General features: G+C 44.5%; 1 protein-coding gene across 4 annotated transcripts in view; it reads left to right on the forward strand.

The window, feature by feature from the left end:
* The window catches only part of CNOT10 (CCR4-NOT transcription complex subunit 10), a 127,650-nt gene that overhangs the window by 62,428 nt on the left and 45,262 nt on the right, over window positions 1-19,960 (forward strand). For 2 of the 4 annotated variants that reach the window (XM_068236226.1, XM_068236228.1), the window contains one exon: window positions 1,564-1,644. In XM_068236226.1, coding sequence (XP_068092327.1) covers window positions 1,564-1,644 — 81 coding nt within the window. The remainder of the gene's footprint in view (window positions 1-1,563; window positions 1,645-19,960) is intronic. The other 2 variants (XM_068236227.1, XM_068236230.1) reach the window with 1 other exon arrangement.

A 19,960-nucleotide genomic window follows, 5' to 3' on the forward strand; every position in this document is an offset into this window, starting at 1 on the left:
AAGTTGCATTTTTTTCTGAAAACTGCTAAAAGCCTTTCCTTGACAAAACATGATTTATTGTCAATGCTAAATATAAATTTTCCTTTTTAAAACAGAAGGCATTTGCAATAATTCAGCTTTAAGTTGGTAAGAACAATCTCCCATGATGCATCACTGCTGACTATCCAGATCATCTTTGTGCCCCTAACTAGGCACACATCCCGAATGACTATTGTTAGTGAACCTATATGGTTTATAAGCTTTACAAAGCCACATCAATCCAACTTGCATACAGCAGTCTTTGTTTCTGCTCCTCATTCGCAAATGGCATGGATTGATATGGCTCTATGGTATAGGGCTTGGATAAGTACTTTAGAGTACCCAGATAGCTCATAGTGATCCAGAACCACAAGAAAAAGTGTACATGGCTTTTAGTGGCATAAATGGGTGATTTGTATATTGAGCACTAATGCAATGTGGGAGATCTTTCTTCCTCACTTAAAGCTGGCAAACAACTTCTGAGTTGTCAAATTTATATTCAGCATCATTGAAATTTAATACAGCCTTTGTTACGTTGGTCTTCAGAGAACCATTTTAAGACCTCTATAACCAAAATAGGCTTTGATCCGCTTCAAAAAGTGGATTGCATCCCTCTTGCCCATCGCAGCAGCACAGCAATTTACACGTAAATTGTGGTGCTCATTTGCCTTTAGCGTGGTTTGTTTTTTCCTAGAATTCAATGGCCAGCTTGCACAATGTGTTTTTTTTTTTTTTGCGCGATTTGCACTTGTGTAAAATTATAATTTTATCCCAGAAAGAGTTCAGAGTTGCTTACAAAGGGAGCCCCCATATGACAATTCTGAGAGGTATTGGTGTCTTTGTCACATGAGGTTGTGTCTTATTTGTCCTTTCAGGTTCACAATCTAATCCCTACCATAGACATATATGTCTTTATTGTGTAGTGTAAAAAAAAAAATAATGTAATCTAGGGCCAATTTAGGAGGAAGACAATTAACTTATCTATATTTTTTGGGGATGTGGGAGGAAACTGGCACTTCCGGAGGAAACCCATATAAAAATCCTGGCAGATAGAGCCCTGGCTGGGTTTTGAACTGGGGTCCCAGTGCTGCAAGGTGAGAGCGCTAACCACTGTGCCACTGTGCTGCCAGTAGTGGGAAACTTCACATGTCGTCCTCAACCCCAGCCGCTGCTGCCAGGGACCCACTTCTTATTCATGGCTGTGGGATCACCTCCATTGACTTTCATTAACCTAGCACCTTTGGAACTGCCAGTGATTCCAAAATGCTACTGAAAGCGCTTTAGTGGGCCCCAGGCCTAACACTTAAATTCACTGTGCAGCAGCTGTAAAGTGTGGCATAAGCGCTTATGCAGGAATTGCAGTGGTGAAGATCTGTGACCTTGCAGAATATCTTCCATACCACCACATACCTCCATAAAAGCAAAAGTCCTGAAGTTGATAAAATATTGACTGTTTGTTTTTTATTTGAACCACCCATTGTTGATACTTTTGGTTAAATACTTTGTCCTTTTTATGTTTGTGATTCTGTAATGCTTTTATTTCAGCAGTAAAAACCATGAAAGTGATAAATTTGTTCCTGCCCCACCTTCTTCTCCTCTGAAACGGCAAGAGCTTGAAAATTTAAGGTAATTGTTTTGTTGTGCAGTTTCTTTTTCTAGAGTGCACATAAGATACAAATGCATGTGGAGTGTTTTTATATAAATATTACATGGTGTGTCACTTGTATAAAAGCTGGAAGAAAGCAGCGCTGTGTTCTCTGGCAGTTTTTCAAGCTCTTGCATTCACTGCCTAACCCTCATTTTTGACAATGGGGATCTGGCAGCTCATTCACACCAAAAATATTGTAGATACATTTTATTTTCTTTCTTGTGTTCTCTGGTGACTTACTGCATGGAAATAACTACTAGTTTCACTGTTCATACATTAATCAAGATTTTATATGATGGCAGGAGGCATAATGTGTCATGTCTCTTTAAGTTTTACTGCAGAGCACAAGACCCCTTAAGTTCCTGTATAAATACAGTTTTAATAATGACCATAACGGCATAAATATGGTTCTTTGGTGGAGATACCAACAGATGTCTTAAAACATAGAAGAAAAAATTAATTTCATATGTGTCTCTGAGTTTTCTCCTTTGTGATATTTTTAAACTTGTCAATAAAATTCCTTTTTAATCCCCAGCAAGCAAGAAAATACTTAAAAAAAAAAAAAAAAACCTGTAATGGGGAAAAAAAAAGTACCTGTGGGGGGTACTCACCTTGGCAGGGGAAAGCCTCTCGATCCTAATGAGGCTTTCCCCGTTGTCCTCATCTCGGGAATTCATCGCTGGCAGCCACTGGAAAAAAAGAGCAAAACATGCGTCTGATGTGCCCTAGCTGCTCTCTGCTTGGGCTCTGGCAGATAGCTGAGCACGATTGAGTCTGCTCCACTGCGCAGGCTGGAGGGGAGCCGCTAGTGTACAGGCATGCAACCAGACAAGCCCATGACAAGGAGATCTTCAGGGGTCCCAGGACTCTAGTGGAGGGGGAAGCATCTGTAAAGGGAAGGTCCAAGGTAATTAAAAAAAATAAAATCTACTGACCCGGGGTTTCCATCAGCGCCTTGCAGCTGTTCTGTGCCCTCGCCACAGCTCCACTCCCCGCCTGTGGCCCGGGGTCTCCACTCCCCGCCGCTGTGCCCGAAGTCGCGCTGGCTGTGTGTGGTTGGAGGGACGTAGTACCTACGCTCCTGCACAGAGTTGGGGCATTTTGCAGGGGTGTAGTTACTCGTCCCGGCAGAGGGGTAGTGGTTTCACCTTGAACCTTCCCTTTAAGATCCAGAGGTTTCCACCTGCTAAAGATAGTACCCCCCCCCCCCCCCCATTGGTACTTTGTTCCTTACAGGTTTGCATTTAAAATCGTTCTGATATTACTTATTCATTTTTTATTTTTTTTTCGGGGGGGGAGGTTACTTTTTTCAATTGCAAAATTATTCAATTCACACTTTCTCCGAGAAGATTTTTTTAAAATTCTTATTTCTGTTTTAACCACTTAACATCTCAGTCGTTTTCAGCTTATACATCCGAGCAATGTTCACCTCCCATTCATTAGCCTATAACTTTATCACTACTTATCACAATGAACTGATCTATATCTTACATAGTTACATAGTTATTTTGGTTGAAAAAAGACATACGTCCATCGAGTTCAACCAGTATAAAGTACAACACCAGCCTGCTCCCTCACATATCCCTGTTGATCCAGAGGAAGGCGAAAAAACCCTTACAAGGCATGGTCCAATTAGCCCCTAAAGGGAAAAATTCCTTCCCGACTCCAGATGGCAATCAGATAAAATCCCTGGATCAACATCATTAGGCATTACCTAGTAATTGTAGCCATGGATGTCTTTCAACGCAAGGAAAGCATCTAAGCCCCCTTTAAATGCAGGTATAGAGTTTGCCTTAACGACTTCCTGTGGCAATGCATTCCACATCTTAATCACTCTTACTGTAAAGAACCCTTTCCTAAATAAATGGCTAAAACATTTTTCCTCCATGCGCAGATCATGTCCTCTAGTCCTTTGAGAAGGCCTAGGGACAAAAAGCTCATCCGCCAAGGTATTATATTGCCCTCTGATGTATTTATACATGTTAATTAGATCCCCTCTAAGGAGTCTTTTCTCTAGACTAAATAAACCCAGTTTATCTAACCTTTCTCGATAAGTGAGACCTTCCATCCCACGCATCAATTTTGTTGCTCGTCTCTGCACCTGCTCTAAAACTGCAATATCTTTTTTGTAATGTGGTGCCCAGAACTGAATTCCATATTCCAGATGTGGCCTTACTAGAGAGTAAGGCCACCAATTAGGCTTTCTTTGGGGGGTACATTTTGCTAAGAGCCACTTTACTGTAAATGCATTTTAACAGGAAGAATAAGAAAAAATGAAAAAATTCATTATTTGTCAGTTTTCGGCCATTATAGTTTTAAAATAATACATGCCTCCATAATTAAAACCCACGTATTGTTGTTGCCCATTTGTCACGGTTATTTCACCATTTAAATTATGTCCCTATCACAATGTATCGCGACAATATTTTATTTGGAAATAAAAGAGCATTTTTTCCGTTTTGCATACATCACTATTTACAAGCTTATAAAAAAAAAGAGAGAAATATTTCATCTTTACATAGATATTTAAAAAGTTTAGACCCTTAGGTAAATATTTGTTTTTTTTTTTTTATAGTAATGTTTTTTTTTTTGTTTTTGTTTTTATTAAACATTTTATGTGGGCATTTTTGGGAGGGTGGGATATAAAAGTGTTTTATTTGGGGAAATATTGGTGTATTGTAATGTTTTTGGGCATTTACTTGTAGTTTTACTTTTTGGCCACAAGATGGCAATCTCTATTTTTTTTTTTTTTTTTTTTTTTTTTTTTACATGACGTCACACTAAGCGTACAATGTACGCTTAGAGGGACACAGCTTCAGAAAGAGCGAAGCTTCCGAGAGAAGCTGTCGCTTTTTCAGCGGGGGAGAGGAATCAATGATCGGGCTCCCTAGCCAGATAAATTGATTCCGTGGCTACCGACCGTGCGATCGGCCGCGGGAGCGCGCGCCTGTCCTCCTTGACGTTTTTATACGTAAAGGAGGACAAAGTGGTTAAAATAACTTTTTTCAGCACTCTGCAATTGAAAAAGTAGGTGAAAAGTACTGTAAAATATTCTGAGTATTTTCTTACTTGCTGTTAGCAATGTGAGGCAAAATAACCTCCCTCCCCATCCCCCCCCCCTGCTGTACTTACCCGGGGCTTCCTCCAGCCTCTTGCAGCCGACCTGCCCCACGCTGCAGCTTCGCTCTCAGCCGCTGGCTCCCGGTCCCCACCGGTGTAGAGGCCGACCATGAGGTCGTCCTCTACCGTGCCTGTGCAAGCACCGCTGACAATCAAGTCCACGTTTTCTGGAGTGTACTGTACAGGCGCAGAACTACTGCGGGGACCCCGAGCTGGAGGCTGAGAGCGGAGCTGCAGCGTCGGACATGTCGTCTGCAAGGGGCTGGAGGAAGCCCCGGGTAAGTAGAGTGGGAGGGGAGGTTATTTTGCATGACTGAGCCTTTAAGGTGTGAAAATATCAGTCAGGAGAACACCCAAGAAAAAAAGTGAATTGAACAAGGGCCAGCATGTTGCATTGTTTTACTTGGTCGAGGATGTGTTTTTTCAGGTCATGTATACAGATTTATTTTCTTTTTTTGGTGTGTGCTCTGGGGGTATTCTGCAATTATAGCTGAAGAGATATGATGGCATCTTATAATAATTTGGATTACTGTACATACCTGACTATAAACCAGCTGTGTGGCACTCTGCACCATTGCTATTGTGAACAAGATTGATGCAGGGTGCACATTGGATTGTTATGCATCTAGTGGCCATACATCTAGTGATTTTGCTATACGATCGACCAATCAATTCGATCAGTTTATCGAATTGTGTCCCAGTATGACTGATTGATGAAGAGTGGCCTGATATTTGTCAAGCGCTCAAATTTCTTCTAAATGCCAGTATTATAATGGGGGCCCTATGGCAGCGCCCAAACTTTGTCGCTAACGGGCGCCCAAATTTCCTGATTCCCCAACCAAATATCTCTGTAGGATTCCGGCAGCTCTGTCTGATCATGCTTGCATTTGTGGCTGTACTGCACAGATTAGAGCTGTGAAGGCCTTAGTATAGGAGCAAGCAGCTATTCCCACACAGACTATCCCCCTCAGAAGCTGCCAGAGCTTTTCCATTTCTCTTGGGCAATGGTTCAATAAGTCTGCATCACCTGGCTGCACTTTGAGATTCCATACGTTATAAAGTGTGAGAACAAGCAAGTCTTGTTTGAATAGGTCATGACCAAGTGATCTGATCATGGCAGCCATGGGGCGATGCAGGGGGAATACAAGTTTATTTTGTTTGCAAGTGGAAGTTCACTGTAATCCCTTTCTTGCCTGCGAGGCCTGTAGTGCACAGCAGATTTAAGCAGCGAGCTATATAGGCTTCTGTTGGGGAAATGGCTTTTTTCCCCCCAAGGTCAGAAACTCCCTTAGGGCATGTTTCCACTACACGCAGATTGGATGCAGAAAAACTGACTCCAATGAATGTCTATGGGAAAATATGCATCAGAAAAATTGCGTTTAGTGGAAACAGGTCCATAGGCATTCATTGGAGTCAGATTTTTCTGCATCCATTCTGCATCCAATCTGCAAGTAGTGGAAACAGTCCCTTATACATTTATCATACTCCTTTTGTTTGGGAGGCTGTCAAGCTGAAATGCTGTTTTCAGTGGCGTAGCAATAGGAGGTGCAGAGGTTGCGATCACATCGGGGTCCTTGGGCCAGAGGGGCCCTGTGAGACCCTCCCTCAACTGCAGTATTAGCTATTTATTGGTCCTGTGCTGGTAATAATCACTTCTATAGATGCTTTGAATGGTAGTAATCATTAACAAGCTGTTCCCCATCCCTTCCTTGCACCTCTGACACTGTGTTGTGCCCTATCAATTGTTATGTATAGAGTGCTTGGGGAAGGCCCAGTGTAAAACTTGCATCGGGGCCCACAGCTCCTTAGCTATGCCACTGGCTGTTTTCCAAATGTATTAGATCCAAACAGTGAGCCTTATTTTAAGTCCCTAAAAAGGCTTTTAGTGCCATTCTATACAGGTAGGTAACAGAGCTATGTCAGTGTTGCACCAAACTCCAGCTAACTGTGTGAGTCTAGTGAATGAAGGGTTCTGCAGGAAGAGGTCTTGTTGCCCAGCACACCTAGGACAGAATAAGCTGCAGAATGTTGCTGTAGGCAACTGTTGTTATTCTTTTAAACCTTTGTATATGGTTTAGGGTAAAAGTCCATATTGGTTAGTTGTGGGTAATGCAACCCATTTAGTTCAGGTCAGTAAGCTGCAAGTATATTACGCTTGCTTACATTGTTGTGCATTCGGAACACAGCAGTTACAGTGTTACTAACAGACCATGTTAAAACCTGCAGTCAATTACTGGATAAACCCAGGTATTGAAAATTAGTAATAAGGGATTCTGCTCTGTGCTAGCTTCTCATGCTCCAAGATGGAAGTTTTGAGGATCCCAAACCTGATCGATTATATAACAGAGATAATACAGCCACTGTGCAACTAGGAAAGGCTGCAGTAAGACAGACCACATTAAAACAGGTATAGGAACTTATAGGATAGAAGAAATAAGGCTGAAAATGTTGTTACGGAGTCTCTTTAATCCCACCCACTTAGGAATTTACCATAAAAAATGTCAAGGCAGGTGATGATCCTAGACCTGACATTATTGTTGAGAATAATTTAGGTTTATTTGTCAGGCTGAGAGTAGTTCAGTGTGTGAGTCATACAGAGCTTGGAGGGGGCCTGGAGAGGGTGTGTATAGCTTCTATCCTATCACAAGCAGACCTGCACATTCCAGCCTGAGTGCCTAAACCCGACAGAGCCGACAGAGGAAAGAAGATGAGATTATATAACAGATAACACAGCCACTGTGCAACTAGGAAAGGCTGCAGTAAGCCAGAGCACATTAGAACAGGTATAGGAACTTATAGGATAGAAGAAATAAGGCTGAAAATGTTGTTACAGGGCTGGTGCACACCGAGCGGCTTTTTGGGCGTTTTCAGATCCGCTTGTGGCTGCGGATCTGCTTGGTCAATGTATCTCAATGGGGTGGTGCACACCAGAGCGGCAGGCGTTTTGCAGAAACGAAAAATGCCTGGGTGAGGCATTTTTTGGATTTCGGATGCGTTTCTGCCTCAATGTTAAGTATAGGAAAAACGCAAACCGCTCTGAAAAACGGCACTTCAGAGCGGTTTTGCAGGCGTTTTTGTTACAGAAGCTGTTCAGTAACAGCTTTACTGTAACAATATATGAAATCTACTATACTGAAAACCCTAGCAGCAATCCGCAAAACGCTAGCAAAACGCCTCATAAAAATAAAAAAAAGCGTTTAAAAATCTGCTAGCATTTTGCGGATCTGCTAGCGGGTTTTGGTGTGCACCAGCCCACAGAGTCTCTTTAAGCAGTTTTAATGAAAGTGAAGTTTCACTTTAAAATGCACAAATTCAGGAAGGCATTTAGCAAACAAGGGATATGGGCGAGCTCTCAATTGTTTCAAACATATCATTTGTTTGCACATCTCAAACTTTTGGGAAGATATTCTATACAAACTGATATTGACGACACTCATGATGCACAGTTTAATCATTTAGTCCCTTTCTAGTGTAACCCCTCAGAGGAGCTTAGAGGCAAAAAATAATTTGGAGAAAGTAAGATGGTGGCCCCAGAGACAGTACAAGAGTGACTTACCAGGGAACCGGGCACATATGCATCTTACATCCACCGGCTATGCTGCTGCATCCTCCATAGGCTCAGGTCACATGACCTGCATCGAGAGCCTGGGGAGGATGCAGCAGAACAGCCAGGTTCTCCAATGAGTTACTGCTCTGCATGACTAGGTAGGAGACAGAGGCACACACCCTCGTTGCACTTGGGATCTGCTTGAGGGTGATGGTTGCTTGGGTGCTGGATAGCAGGGGTTTTACTGTACATTAAACCGTGAATATTATGTGGATGTGTAGAACATGGCAATCAAAGAGCTAGTTAAGCTTTTACAGCTTTTTAAAGCTGTACTTTTATGCATTATGTGTAGAACATATAATGTTAATTATTATAAGTTGTTACAAATTATTAGTCTTTTATTACCTGGCTGGTTATGGCTGTAAATGTGCCAATGTCAAATGCTGCTTGCCTCTGAGAACAGAAAGTCTATGAACTGTCCAACTTCCTCCTCCTGATCCCATTATCACCCACACTCTGTAGTCTGGCGGGAGTTTGGAGGAGCAGTTTTTCCTTGAGCACAGAGGTGACCCTGTCCATCTTCATTTGTTCAAAACAGGAGGGAGCAAAGTGAGGAGGTTGGTGTGGCCAGATGATGGCTCAGTGCCGGTGTAATGTCTGATCGCGCTGCCCGGAAGCTCCCTTCCACACTGAGTAGCACGCATGCTCAGTGTGAAGTTAATTATGCTGCTGATGATAAAATAATAAATATCTCCGCTTCCACACATCATACGCTCACCAAATTTTCAGGGTAGGGAGAGGACCCCCAGAACTACCTCTATGCCAAATTGCAGCCCCTGAGCCCCGCTGGTTCAGGAGAGAGATTAGAGAAACCTATATCGGGAACCAGTGGGTCTCGGAAGCTGCAATTTGGCATAGAGGTATTTCGGGGGGTCCCCTCCCTACCCTGAAAATTTGGGGAGTGTAGGATGTGAAGAAGCAGAGATATTTAGTATTTTACCATCAGCATTTACCATTCATCTCTCTGCTGCCCTTTGCTTCACAGAGACTTGGCTATCTGAGCTTATTCCAGACAACGCTCTGCAGATTAATGGATCTACACTCTACAGATCTGACCGGGACCCACTTACTTCTGGCAAAACCAAAGGTGGAGGACTCTGTTTCTATATTAATGATAGGTGGTGCACAGATGTTACAGTTATTAAGAGGACACGCTCGGCTGGGCTGGAAACTCTCTTCATAAACAGCAGACCCTACTACTCACCCCGTGGGTTTTCTTCATTTATTTTGGTTGCTGTGTACATCACCGAGGTGGAAAGGGAGTACCCAGATTCTTTTTTTATCATACTAGGGGATTTCAACAGTGCTAATCTTTCCAAAGAACTCCCCAAATACAGGCAACACGTCACAAGCGCAACTAGAGAAGTTAAGGCACTTGATCACTGTTACACTACGACTAAGGACTCGTATCACTCTGTCAGCAGGGCAGCTTTGGGGAACTCTGATCATGCTGTTATACAGCTTATCCCAACATACATCCAAAGACTAAAAACTGCCAAACCTGTAGTGACCACAGTTAAGAAATGGACGAGTGAAGCTGTAGAAAAACTACAGAGCTGCTTTAATTTAACAAACTGGAATATATTTAAATAATCCACCAGTGACCTAAATGAATACACTGACGTTGTGACATCATATAATACCTTTTGTGAAGAGTCCTGCATCCCCACAAAAAAGTGCACCAGGTACAATAACTATAAACCCTGGTTTACATCACATCTTAGGAAGCTGCGCCTCGACAAAGATAGGGCATATCGTACAGGCGATAAAGTCCTCTACAAAGCTGCGAAATACAAACTGCAGAGAGCCATTACTGACGCAAAAAAAAGATTCTAAAAAACTTGAGAAACAATGTTCAAACACCAACTCATTCACAATATGGAAATCTCTGCATGAAATTACCAGCTACAGGAAGAAATCTCCGCCCTCACTACACAATCTGCAGCTTGCAAATGAACTGAATACATTTTATTGCAGGTTTGACACTAGCAACAAAAGCCAAACACACCAAGTCAATTCGCATAATTTCCATCTCTGCAGCAGGCAAACTGAACACTCTCTTCCTGCCAGCCAACGTCTCCACCCCCTGCGGTGCCTCAGCAACTACACAACACAGGAGGCCAGACACAATCTATTGACCTGTCCCCAGATGCGCATGCTCTAACAATATGCCAATCAGATGTAAGCAGACTCTTCAAAAGACAAAACACTAGGAAAGCAATGGGGTCAGACTCTATCACTGCGAAATGCCTGAAACTCTGTGCCGATCAATTAGCTCCTGTATTCACAGACATATTCAAAGCATCTCTCGAACCCTCAATTGTTCCGGCCTGTTTTAAAAGCTCAACTATTGTGTCAATCCCCAAAAATTCAAAACCTACATGTTTAAATGATTACAGGCCTGTTGCCCTGACATCATTGGTCATGAAAGCATTCGAAAAACTGTTAATGGCTTATCTGAAATCACAGATCCCCTGCTGGACTCTCTGCAATTTGCCTACAGGCCTAATAGATACGCAGATGATGCCTTGAACATGTGTATGCATTATGTACTACAGCATCTAGACACCCCAGGAACCTACACCAGGATTTTATTTATAGATTACAGCTCTGCATTTAATACCATAATGCCATCTCTGCTACACAGCAAGCTCTCCCAGCTACACATACCTGAATCCATCTGCAAATGGATAACCGATTTCCTAACCGATAGGAGGCAGCGTGTTAGACTTGGTAAACACACATCAAGCTCTCTGACCGTCAGTACTGGTGCACCCCAGGGCTGTGTGCTTTCCCCACTGCTCTACTCACTGTACACCAATGACTGCATCGCCACAGATCCATCTGTTAAGGTTCTGAAGTTTGCAAATGACACAACAGTAGTTGGTCTCATACAAAACGGGGATGAATCTGCATACAGGCATGTGGTGGGACAGCTTTCCTCCTGGTGCAGCAGCAACAACTTGGAACTAAACGCTCTCAAAACCATGCAGATGATAATAGACTTTAGGAGACCCCCCCCCCCCCCCCAGCACCTCCCCTTAACCATAAATGGATCCACAATAACCCAGGTAGAGTCATTCAAGTTTCTTGGGTCCACGATCTCACACAACCTAAAATGGGATAACAATACGGCCACGATTGTCAAAAAAGCGCAACAGAGGATGTACCATCTACGGTAGCTGAAAAAGTTTGGCCTACCTCAAAATTTAATGGTGCAGTTCTACACTGCAATTATTGAATCCACCATAACATCATCTATGACTGTATGGTTCAGCTCCTGCTCAGCATTAGAAAAGGGGAGGCTGCAGTGCATCATCCGAACAGCGGAAAGGATAATTGGCTGTAGCTTACCTTCCCTGCAGGATCTTTACGCTAGCAGGTGCAGAAAAAGAGCAACTAAAATTGCCTCTGACTCCTCTCACCCAGCTCACTCCATCTTCCAGCGCATGCTTTCAGGAGTAAGATTCCGGTCAATCACTACCAAAACCTCCAGACACAGGAACAGCTTTTTTCCTCAAACAGTAGCCATACTTAATACTGAACCACGTTTGAGCTGCTAGGACTTGATAGTAATCAGCACAGAACTGTAAATGAACAATTCTCACATTGCTTACTGCCACTATACTTATAATGTCCTTGACTTGTAATATACACACTGTCTGCCCTTGTATTGTTTGTGTTTGTTAAGCAACTGCCAAGACAAATTCCTTGTAGGTGCAAACTTACTTGGCGAAATAAAATTGATTCTTATTCTGAGCAGCATAATTAAATAGGAACTGTGGCCGCACAGTCTCCCACTGCGCATGCGGGGCAGCGCGAATCCAAAGGCAGCGTAATCAAACACAACACCGGCCAAGCTGCTCTCACTCTCCAGTAGTCCAGTACTTTTTGAACAGATTTCTGAGTTATGTGACTGATTTTTTTGCCAATGGAATTTTTGTGGATCAGCTGCATTAAACCTGAAAACTGTGTGAATAATGGCACAGACCTTTACTCGTCTTTGCCAACAATTAAAAAAAAAAAAAAAAAAATGAACACCCTTCTACATTTTTATTTATTTTTTGAGGCTTGTTTTCATGGTTCTGATCCAGCTCTGTATCATGCCTGAAGAGGAAACTTAAAGCTTGCAAAGAACTCTTCTACACTTAGTAATTAGAGGTATCACCTAAACAACTTTTGTTATGTCTTTGGAGTCTCTCCACGACTAACGCTGGACCACACCCAACCCATTCTCCTATTATGCTTAATACTAAGAAATAGCCAATTAGTTCATGGTGACTCAGTACCGCTAGGAAAGTAAAAAGGGCTAAAAGAGACTGAAAAGCAATGCTAAAGGTAGCCATACACTGGTCGATTTGCCATCAGATTCGACCAACAGATAGATCCCTCTCTGATCGAATCTGATCAGAGAGGGATCGTATGGCTACCTTTACTGCAAACAGATTGTGAACCGATTTCAGCCTGAAACCGTTCACAATCTGTTGTGGTGGTGGTGCTGCTGCCGCCGCTGCCCCCCCCCCCCCCCCCCTCCGCCGGCACGACTGCCCCCGGTCACCGCTGCTCCGTCTCCGCTCTGGACTCCAGGTCCGGCATGCTTTACTTCTTCCTGCCCGGCAGGAAGTTTTAAACAGTAGAGCGCCCTCTACTGTTTAAACTTCCTGCCGGGTAGAAGAAGTGAAACATGCCGGACCCGGAGACCAGACCAGCGCTGAGACGGAGCAGCGGTGACCGGGGGCAGTCGTGCCGGCGGAGCAGGTAATGTATGCAGGCTCTATTGCATCGGTCGTCGGGTACTCGAACGCCGCTAGCGACGCGCTCTCTACACGCGGGCGATCGACTTTAATTTTCCGCATGGAGCGATCGACGGGATCGGACGAAATGGATCGAAATTCGGCGTGTTGCGGGAACGATGTGACGGCAGATTCGATCCCAGTGATCGAATCTGCTGTCGATCTGGTGGGAATCGGCCTAGTGTATGGCCAGCTTTACCAGTCCCTCGCAGCACACCTCTTTCAGCCGGACGAGTCGACAGCCACTGCGCATGTGAGGCCCCGGCCGCGTGCATCCTCTATTGCGCTCCTGTTGCTGGGAGAGTTCTGTGTATGCACAGAGCGCTCCCGTCCATGGTAGTGTGATCAGGAGGTGTGCAATCCAGGGCCGTGCATCTAGATAAGAGGGGTGCAGCAGTGAAAGGAATGTTATTGAGTGACTACGCTGGCACATGATGGTTGCAGGGGTTTGGTAGAAGCCGTAGTTACGTTAAACTAAGTGAGCAACTGTTGTTTCCCATGATGCATCACTCCTAAATATGCAAAGCACTCTCTATGGAACTCACTTCACACAATCAGTGCGAGAAGCTCCTTCTCTGGACAGCTTTAAAAAAAGGCTAAAAACTCACCGCTTCTCCCGAGCCTTGTAAGACAGTATAACGCAGGTCACAGTGCTTTGAGTCCCCAGGGAGAAAAGCGCTATAAAATATTGTTGTTGTTTTACGCCTCCGAAATCAATCTAGCAATACTTTGCCAAAGTAAGGCTTGTTTCACATGGACAGCCTCTGATAGGTCAGCCAATGAGCGTCATCCAGCATTTGTAACCACAAATGTCCCAGCATTTGATAAGAAGCACCCTCATGTCACGTCTATTTGCACCATTTGGGTACCTCTTTACTGCCAAAGTCTAGCAACCGGCAAGTAACCTGACATCTCCTAGGTGTTTATCCCTATTAGGCAGGATCCTCACATCCGCCTTTGTCATAGTATGTACTTGCTGCGTATGGTAGTTTATATGCACCCCATATTTGTTTAGCTCTTTGTAACATGTTAGTGCTTTTATTCATAGTAATAATGTGGCTGCACAGGGAACGAGATGTCCATTTATTATGGCTGCTCTGTAGGAGGGAGCATTAGGAATCAACAACTGACTCGCCAACACACTGCATCTTTGCTTGGAGCACTGTAGACTTGTATATAGACTATATAGGGCAAAAGTGCACTTATCCATAAAAGGTAAACTAGGTGGACTTTAGTTCCCTATATTATAGATCACATTATCTTTTCACATTGACTTCACTCGTGTGCTGGAGTTGTTCTCTCACTCCATTGCTGATTAAGCAGGTAGGCTTATGAAGTGGATGGTAGAATCCTGCTTGGCGTTTGTTTCCAGTGTTTTCTGTTGCACAGGTCTGTGTAACCTAGCAGCACTACATAAAACATGCTGCAGTCTCTCTCTGGCATGTCAGTAGGAATGGAGCTGCTGAACATTGAAAATATTTTCCCTTTCCATACCTCAAGTGGAATTTTTCCTCTCCTCTGATCCCACCATTTCCCACTTCTCTTCCCCTCTTGTTCCCCTATTTTGTTTGCATTAACTTTTCAAAACATCACAGAAAACTGCCAAGAAGAAATCTGCATGCAGATCACACAATTCCGATTCAGTTCAGCATTCATTATTATTTTCTCTCCAGCAAGAGGCTTTTCTTTGGCCATCTTCCTTGGAATATTTCCGGAAGAAGCCTTGCTCCCTTTGCCCCTGCATCTTCGGTTTAATACTTATTTGCATCATACAGATTCAGAGCTCTGTATTGTGTTTTCCCTTCCTCACCGCTTCATAAATTTTCAGTGACTGGCATTTCCCGCATTAAGCTTTTCCACATGGATGGCTGTGATTTAGAGGCCCAGTTTGCATGTTATAAACTCTAATTTTATATGGGGAGACAGAACTGCTGCTGGTGTTGCTTAATCTCTTCTGTATCCACTGAGTGTGAGTGAATGATTTGTATTTGAACTACTAGTTCTAAATGTGGAGTGTGTTTATTGTTAAACCTTGTGAGAGTCTCTGAATTGTTTTTTTGTTTTTCTTGTCAGTGGGTCACCCGAGTTTAGTTGCATCATTATAATGCTGCCCTTTAAGAAAATTGCTTTCAAATTAAAATAACCCAGCAGCCTTGCAGATATACTCTGACTGATGATGGCCACACCACATATAACAGTCTGCCTGTTCATATAGTATTTTAGATAAATAGTTTGGGACAGCAATCTACATGTACAGACAATCCTTGAGTCTTGCAAATACACCAAGTCTGAGTCAGAGCAATTTTGGGTACCTGGAGTTGGAGTCGGTGGTTACATAGGAGTCAGATGATTTTTGTACCGACTCACAGCCCTGAAATACACTTTAATGCATTTATTGTCTTGCCTTTAAATATGGTTAAATTGTCTTAACCACTTAAGGACCAGGGGTGGTTTTGCAGGATCTGTGCTGCATGGGCTCTCCAGCCCGCAGCACAGGATCAGGATTTAGCCGGGGGGGGGGCCTTCAAAGCCTCCCTCCGCAGCGTTTTCGGCGCTCCCTGCCTTCCCGTCCCTCCCTCTCCCTCCATGAGCTGCATCCGTCCTGCGCATTGAAGGATAGGCTTCAGCCTATCATATGCTGGCGATCCCTGGCCAATCAGAGGCCGGGGATTGCCGATCTGCCTTACGGCGCTGCTGCGCAGCAGCGCCGTACGATGTAAACAGCAGGGATTTCTTCCCCGCATGTTTACATTTTGCCGGCAAGCCGCGATCGGCGGCTCTCCGGCAGTTCACGGAGACACTCTCCGTGAACTGACATGGAAAGGCCGCTCGATTGAGCTGCCGTTTCCATGGGAAACAACTTAGACCTGCCAACGCCTATGGCGTTAGCTGTCCTTAAAGAGACTCTGAAGCGAGAATAAATCTCGCTTCAGAGCTCAATAGTTAGCAAGGGCATGTGTGCCCCTGCTAAACCGCCGCAATAGCGCCGCTAAACGGGGGTCCCTTGACCCCCAAACCCCCCACTGCGACACTTGGTCGCAGACTTGGTCGCTCTGGAGGCAGGGCTAACGGCTGCAGCCCTGCCTCCCAGTCGGGTCTGTGAACGGCGCATCGCCGCCTCTCCCCCGCCCCTCTCAGTGAAGGAAGACTGAGCGGGGCGGGGGAGAGGCGGAGATACGCGCTGACAGACCGCGCGTGGGGCAGGGCTGCGGCGGTTAGCCCTGCCCCAACCAGGAAGCGCTCCCCCGCCATTACGGAGGGGATTTGGGGGATCAGGGACCCCCCGTTAAGCCGCGGGATAGCGGCGGTTTAGCAGGGGCACACATGCCCTGCTAACTCTGAGGTCTGAAGCGAGATTTATTCTCGCTTCAGACTCTAAGTGGCTTGGGGCCTTTCTCATTACTATACAGTATTATCTTGTTATAGTAAACTCCAGGTATAGTGAATCCTACATGTAATATAAATTCTGTTATAGTAAATCGTTTTTTTGGCCCCTGCGTTGTTCATTGTCCGAAATAATAATTAGAGGTATTCTGTGTTCGGTTATAGTGAAAAAGCGGGTGAGTGCATGTGTCGTAAGTCAGTCGGAGACCCAGGAACCGTGGTCACTATGTGGGCTGGGAGGCACTTTGTAGCCTGCTTGCTATCTGCACACTGCTCTGGGCTTGCAAGGATTACCTCAAAAGCACCAGTTGAGATCTATGTTTCCTGTGTAAGCTGCTGCCTGATTACTGAGGGGTACAGCCTGGGACTTGCTTGTGCATGGCTGAAATGTACAGTATCATCCAGACTGCACAGAAATGTGGATAGAGGAGCACACTTTAAAGGGATAGGGGGATCGGGGAAAAGGAGTTGAACTTACCGTGGCTTCTAATGGTCTCCGCAGAAATCCTGTGCCGGCGCAGCCACTCACCGATGCTCCAGCCTTGCCTCCGGGTCACTCCTGAATTTCAGACTTTAAAAGTCTGAAAACCACTGTACCTGCGTTGCCGTGTCCTTGCTCCACTGATGTCACCAGGAGCGCACTGCGCAGACACAGCCCATACTGGGCCTGTGCAGGACGATCCTGATGACATCAGCGGGAGCGAAGACACGGCAATGCAGGCACAGAGGTTTTCAGACTTTAAAGTCTGAAATTCCAGAAGTGAACTGAGACGCGGGGCCGGAGCATCGGTTAGTGGCTGCGTGGGCACAGAATGTCTGCTGGGGACCATTAGAAGCCTCGGGTAAGTTCACTCATTCCCCCCCCCCCCCCCCTACAGTATTCCTTTAAGTACTGTGCCTGCAATTACGGGTGATCTATGCTTCCTGTGCAAGCTGTTGCGTGATTATTGCATGCAAATCCCTGCATTTAATCTAGCTTAGACACTGTGCTTGCTTGCTTGCTGAAGCATTAAGAACAACTCCCAATTATCTGACTAAATGTAACATACAGTACTATAGTATACTTTGTGCTTGAGTATGACCATTTTGGATACAGTGAACATCTGATATAGTAAACTACTTGGCCGGTCCCTTGGAGTTTACTATAAAGGGAATGATTAATTCTAGCCTGATTATAAGGTACAAGCATGTCACCATTATTATATCTAGTAAAAAGCAGTTATGATTACACTGATGGTAAACCAGCTACAGTGTCTGCTGGTCTGTGAACCATGTACTTATAAAATCCATGTACTTTTTAAATGTTCCCACTGCTTCTCGAGTGTCCCCTCTGCTCCCTCTGGAAGTTGAAATGTACCCTGTACTCCTCATCATTCCTTGGAAAATCGCTATCAGCACTTCAGTAAACCTTGAACATGGGAGTATGTATTAACTAGAAGTCTGTGCTAAGCCTTACACATACATGAAGAGGACAGTTGTCTTACTCGACTCCTCAAGGCAGCAGAGCGGGGCCGAGGTTGTACAAATTTATCACTAGTATTCGGGCTAGAAATACGTCTGTAGCATTGTGGGGGGAAGGCGATGACTGAGTAGCACAGAGCCGGTGGAAAGAACAATATCCTCGGCCAATTCAATCAGCCAGGCCGATCACTGACTGAGGCAACAAGAGAGTTCGGGTGTAGATGCAAACATGCAAGATTGTACTGACAGCCTAGTCTATGTACATGGCTATATTGTGAATATAAACTATAGGTGTGATCACCTTGTATTTAAAAATAAGTCTAAAATTGGTGATGCAAGCATATTGTATTACTGATCACAGAGCCATTTTATTATGTTTTAAAGAGAACCTGAGGTGTGTTTAAAGAATGTTATCTGCATACAGAGGCTGGATCTGCCTATACAGCCCAGGCCTCTGTTGCTATCCCAAACCCCCCTAAGGCCTCCCTGCACTCTGCAATCCCCCATAAATCACAGCCGTGCTGTGAAGCTGTGTTTACATCTGTAGTGTCAGTCTCGGCTGCTCCCCCGCCTCCCTGCATAGCTCCGGTCCCTGCCCCCCATCCCTTCCCTCCAATCAGCAGGGAGGGAAGGGATGCAGGCAGGGGACCAGAGTTCTGCAGGGGGTGGGTAGAGCAGCAGACTGACACTATAGACATAAACACAGCCAGCTCTGACAAGCTGTTTGTCAGCAGCGTGGGCTGTGATTTATGAGGGATTGCAGAGTGCAGGGGGACCTTAGGGGGGTTTGGGATAGCAACAGAGGCTGGGCTGTATAGGCAGATCCAGCCTCTGTATGCAGATAACATTCTTCAAACCCACCTCGGGTTCTCTTTAAACTTGCTTACATAGACTTTTACTAGCCCTTCAAAGCCCAACTGGGCAGAAGGGTGTCCTCCTAGTCTCCTAAGCATTGTGCACAGAATAAAGAAAATCCTGAACACCGGGAGTTCAATCTGCTGTGGTATGGTCAGTGGAATAGGCAATCGCCCTTGTAATTCCAGTAAATGAATAAAAGTCTGGATTACTGAACCAAGCAAACATTGATACGAACATGTGGGAAGTACTCCAAAATAAACCTTCTAATAAAATCGCACAATTTGATGCGCTTGTGACGGTAGGCCAACTCTTGCCTTCATTTTTTAAATTTTTTTTTTTTTATAACAAGACTATGGCCTCAATTTACTAAGATCATGCTAGAGATAATAAGGCAAGAGAAAACTTACCTCCACACGTGAGAGAGTTATCTTACCTCTTCAATTCCTTAAGTTACCTCCTCTGTAGTTAATTTACCTCCTCTGTAGTTAATTTACCTCCTCTGTAGTTAATTACCTCCTCTGTAGCTATTTTCACATGCAGCTAATTAACAGCCAGGTCTTTAACTCTGGAGTTATTTTAAGGATAGGAGAGTTAATTTAAAGACAGAAGAGTTAACTTTAGGCTTGCCTGAGGTAAAATGTTTTCCTGAATACTACATGCCTTATCACCATGGTAACAACTCTAGAAGAGTTATTAAAGACAGGCGATAAGTTTAGTGAATTGAGGCCAATGCGTTTTACGGCTCTAGGCTGCTTTTTCAGGTCAAAATTGTGCCATATAGCTGATGGAAGGAGCTTAGAATGCCTAGTCCTGTGCACAGCCACAGATGTCCACAGATAATGTGTTCTGCATCCTGCAACCTGAACAGCCATGATTACAAAAGTAAAATGGAAACACTCTCACATGAGCGCTGTTTAAAATGGTGAGGGACATTTGGTTGCAGCCAGCGCCACCTTAGGGCCTCTCTCTCTCTCTCTCTCTCTCTCTCTCTCTCTCTCTCTCTCTCTCTCTCTCTCTCTCTCTCTCTCTCTCTCTCTCTCTCTCTCTCTCTCTCTCTCTCTCTCTCTCTCT

The sequence above is a fragment of the Hyperolius riggenbachi genome, chromosome 5 (assembly GCF_040937935.1).
Source record: "Hyperolius riggenbachi isolate aHypRig1 chromosome 5, aHypRig1.pri, whole genome shotgun sequence".
NCBI lineage: Eukaryota > Metazoa > Chordata > Amphibia > Anura > Hyperoliidae > Hyperolius > Hyperolius riggenbachi.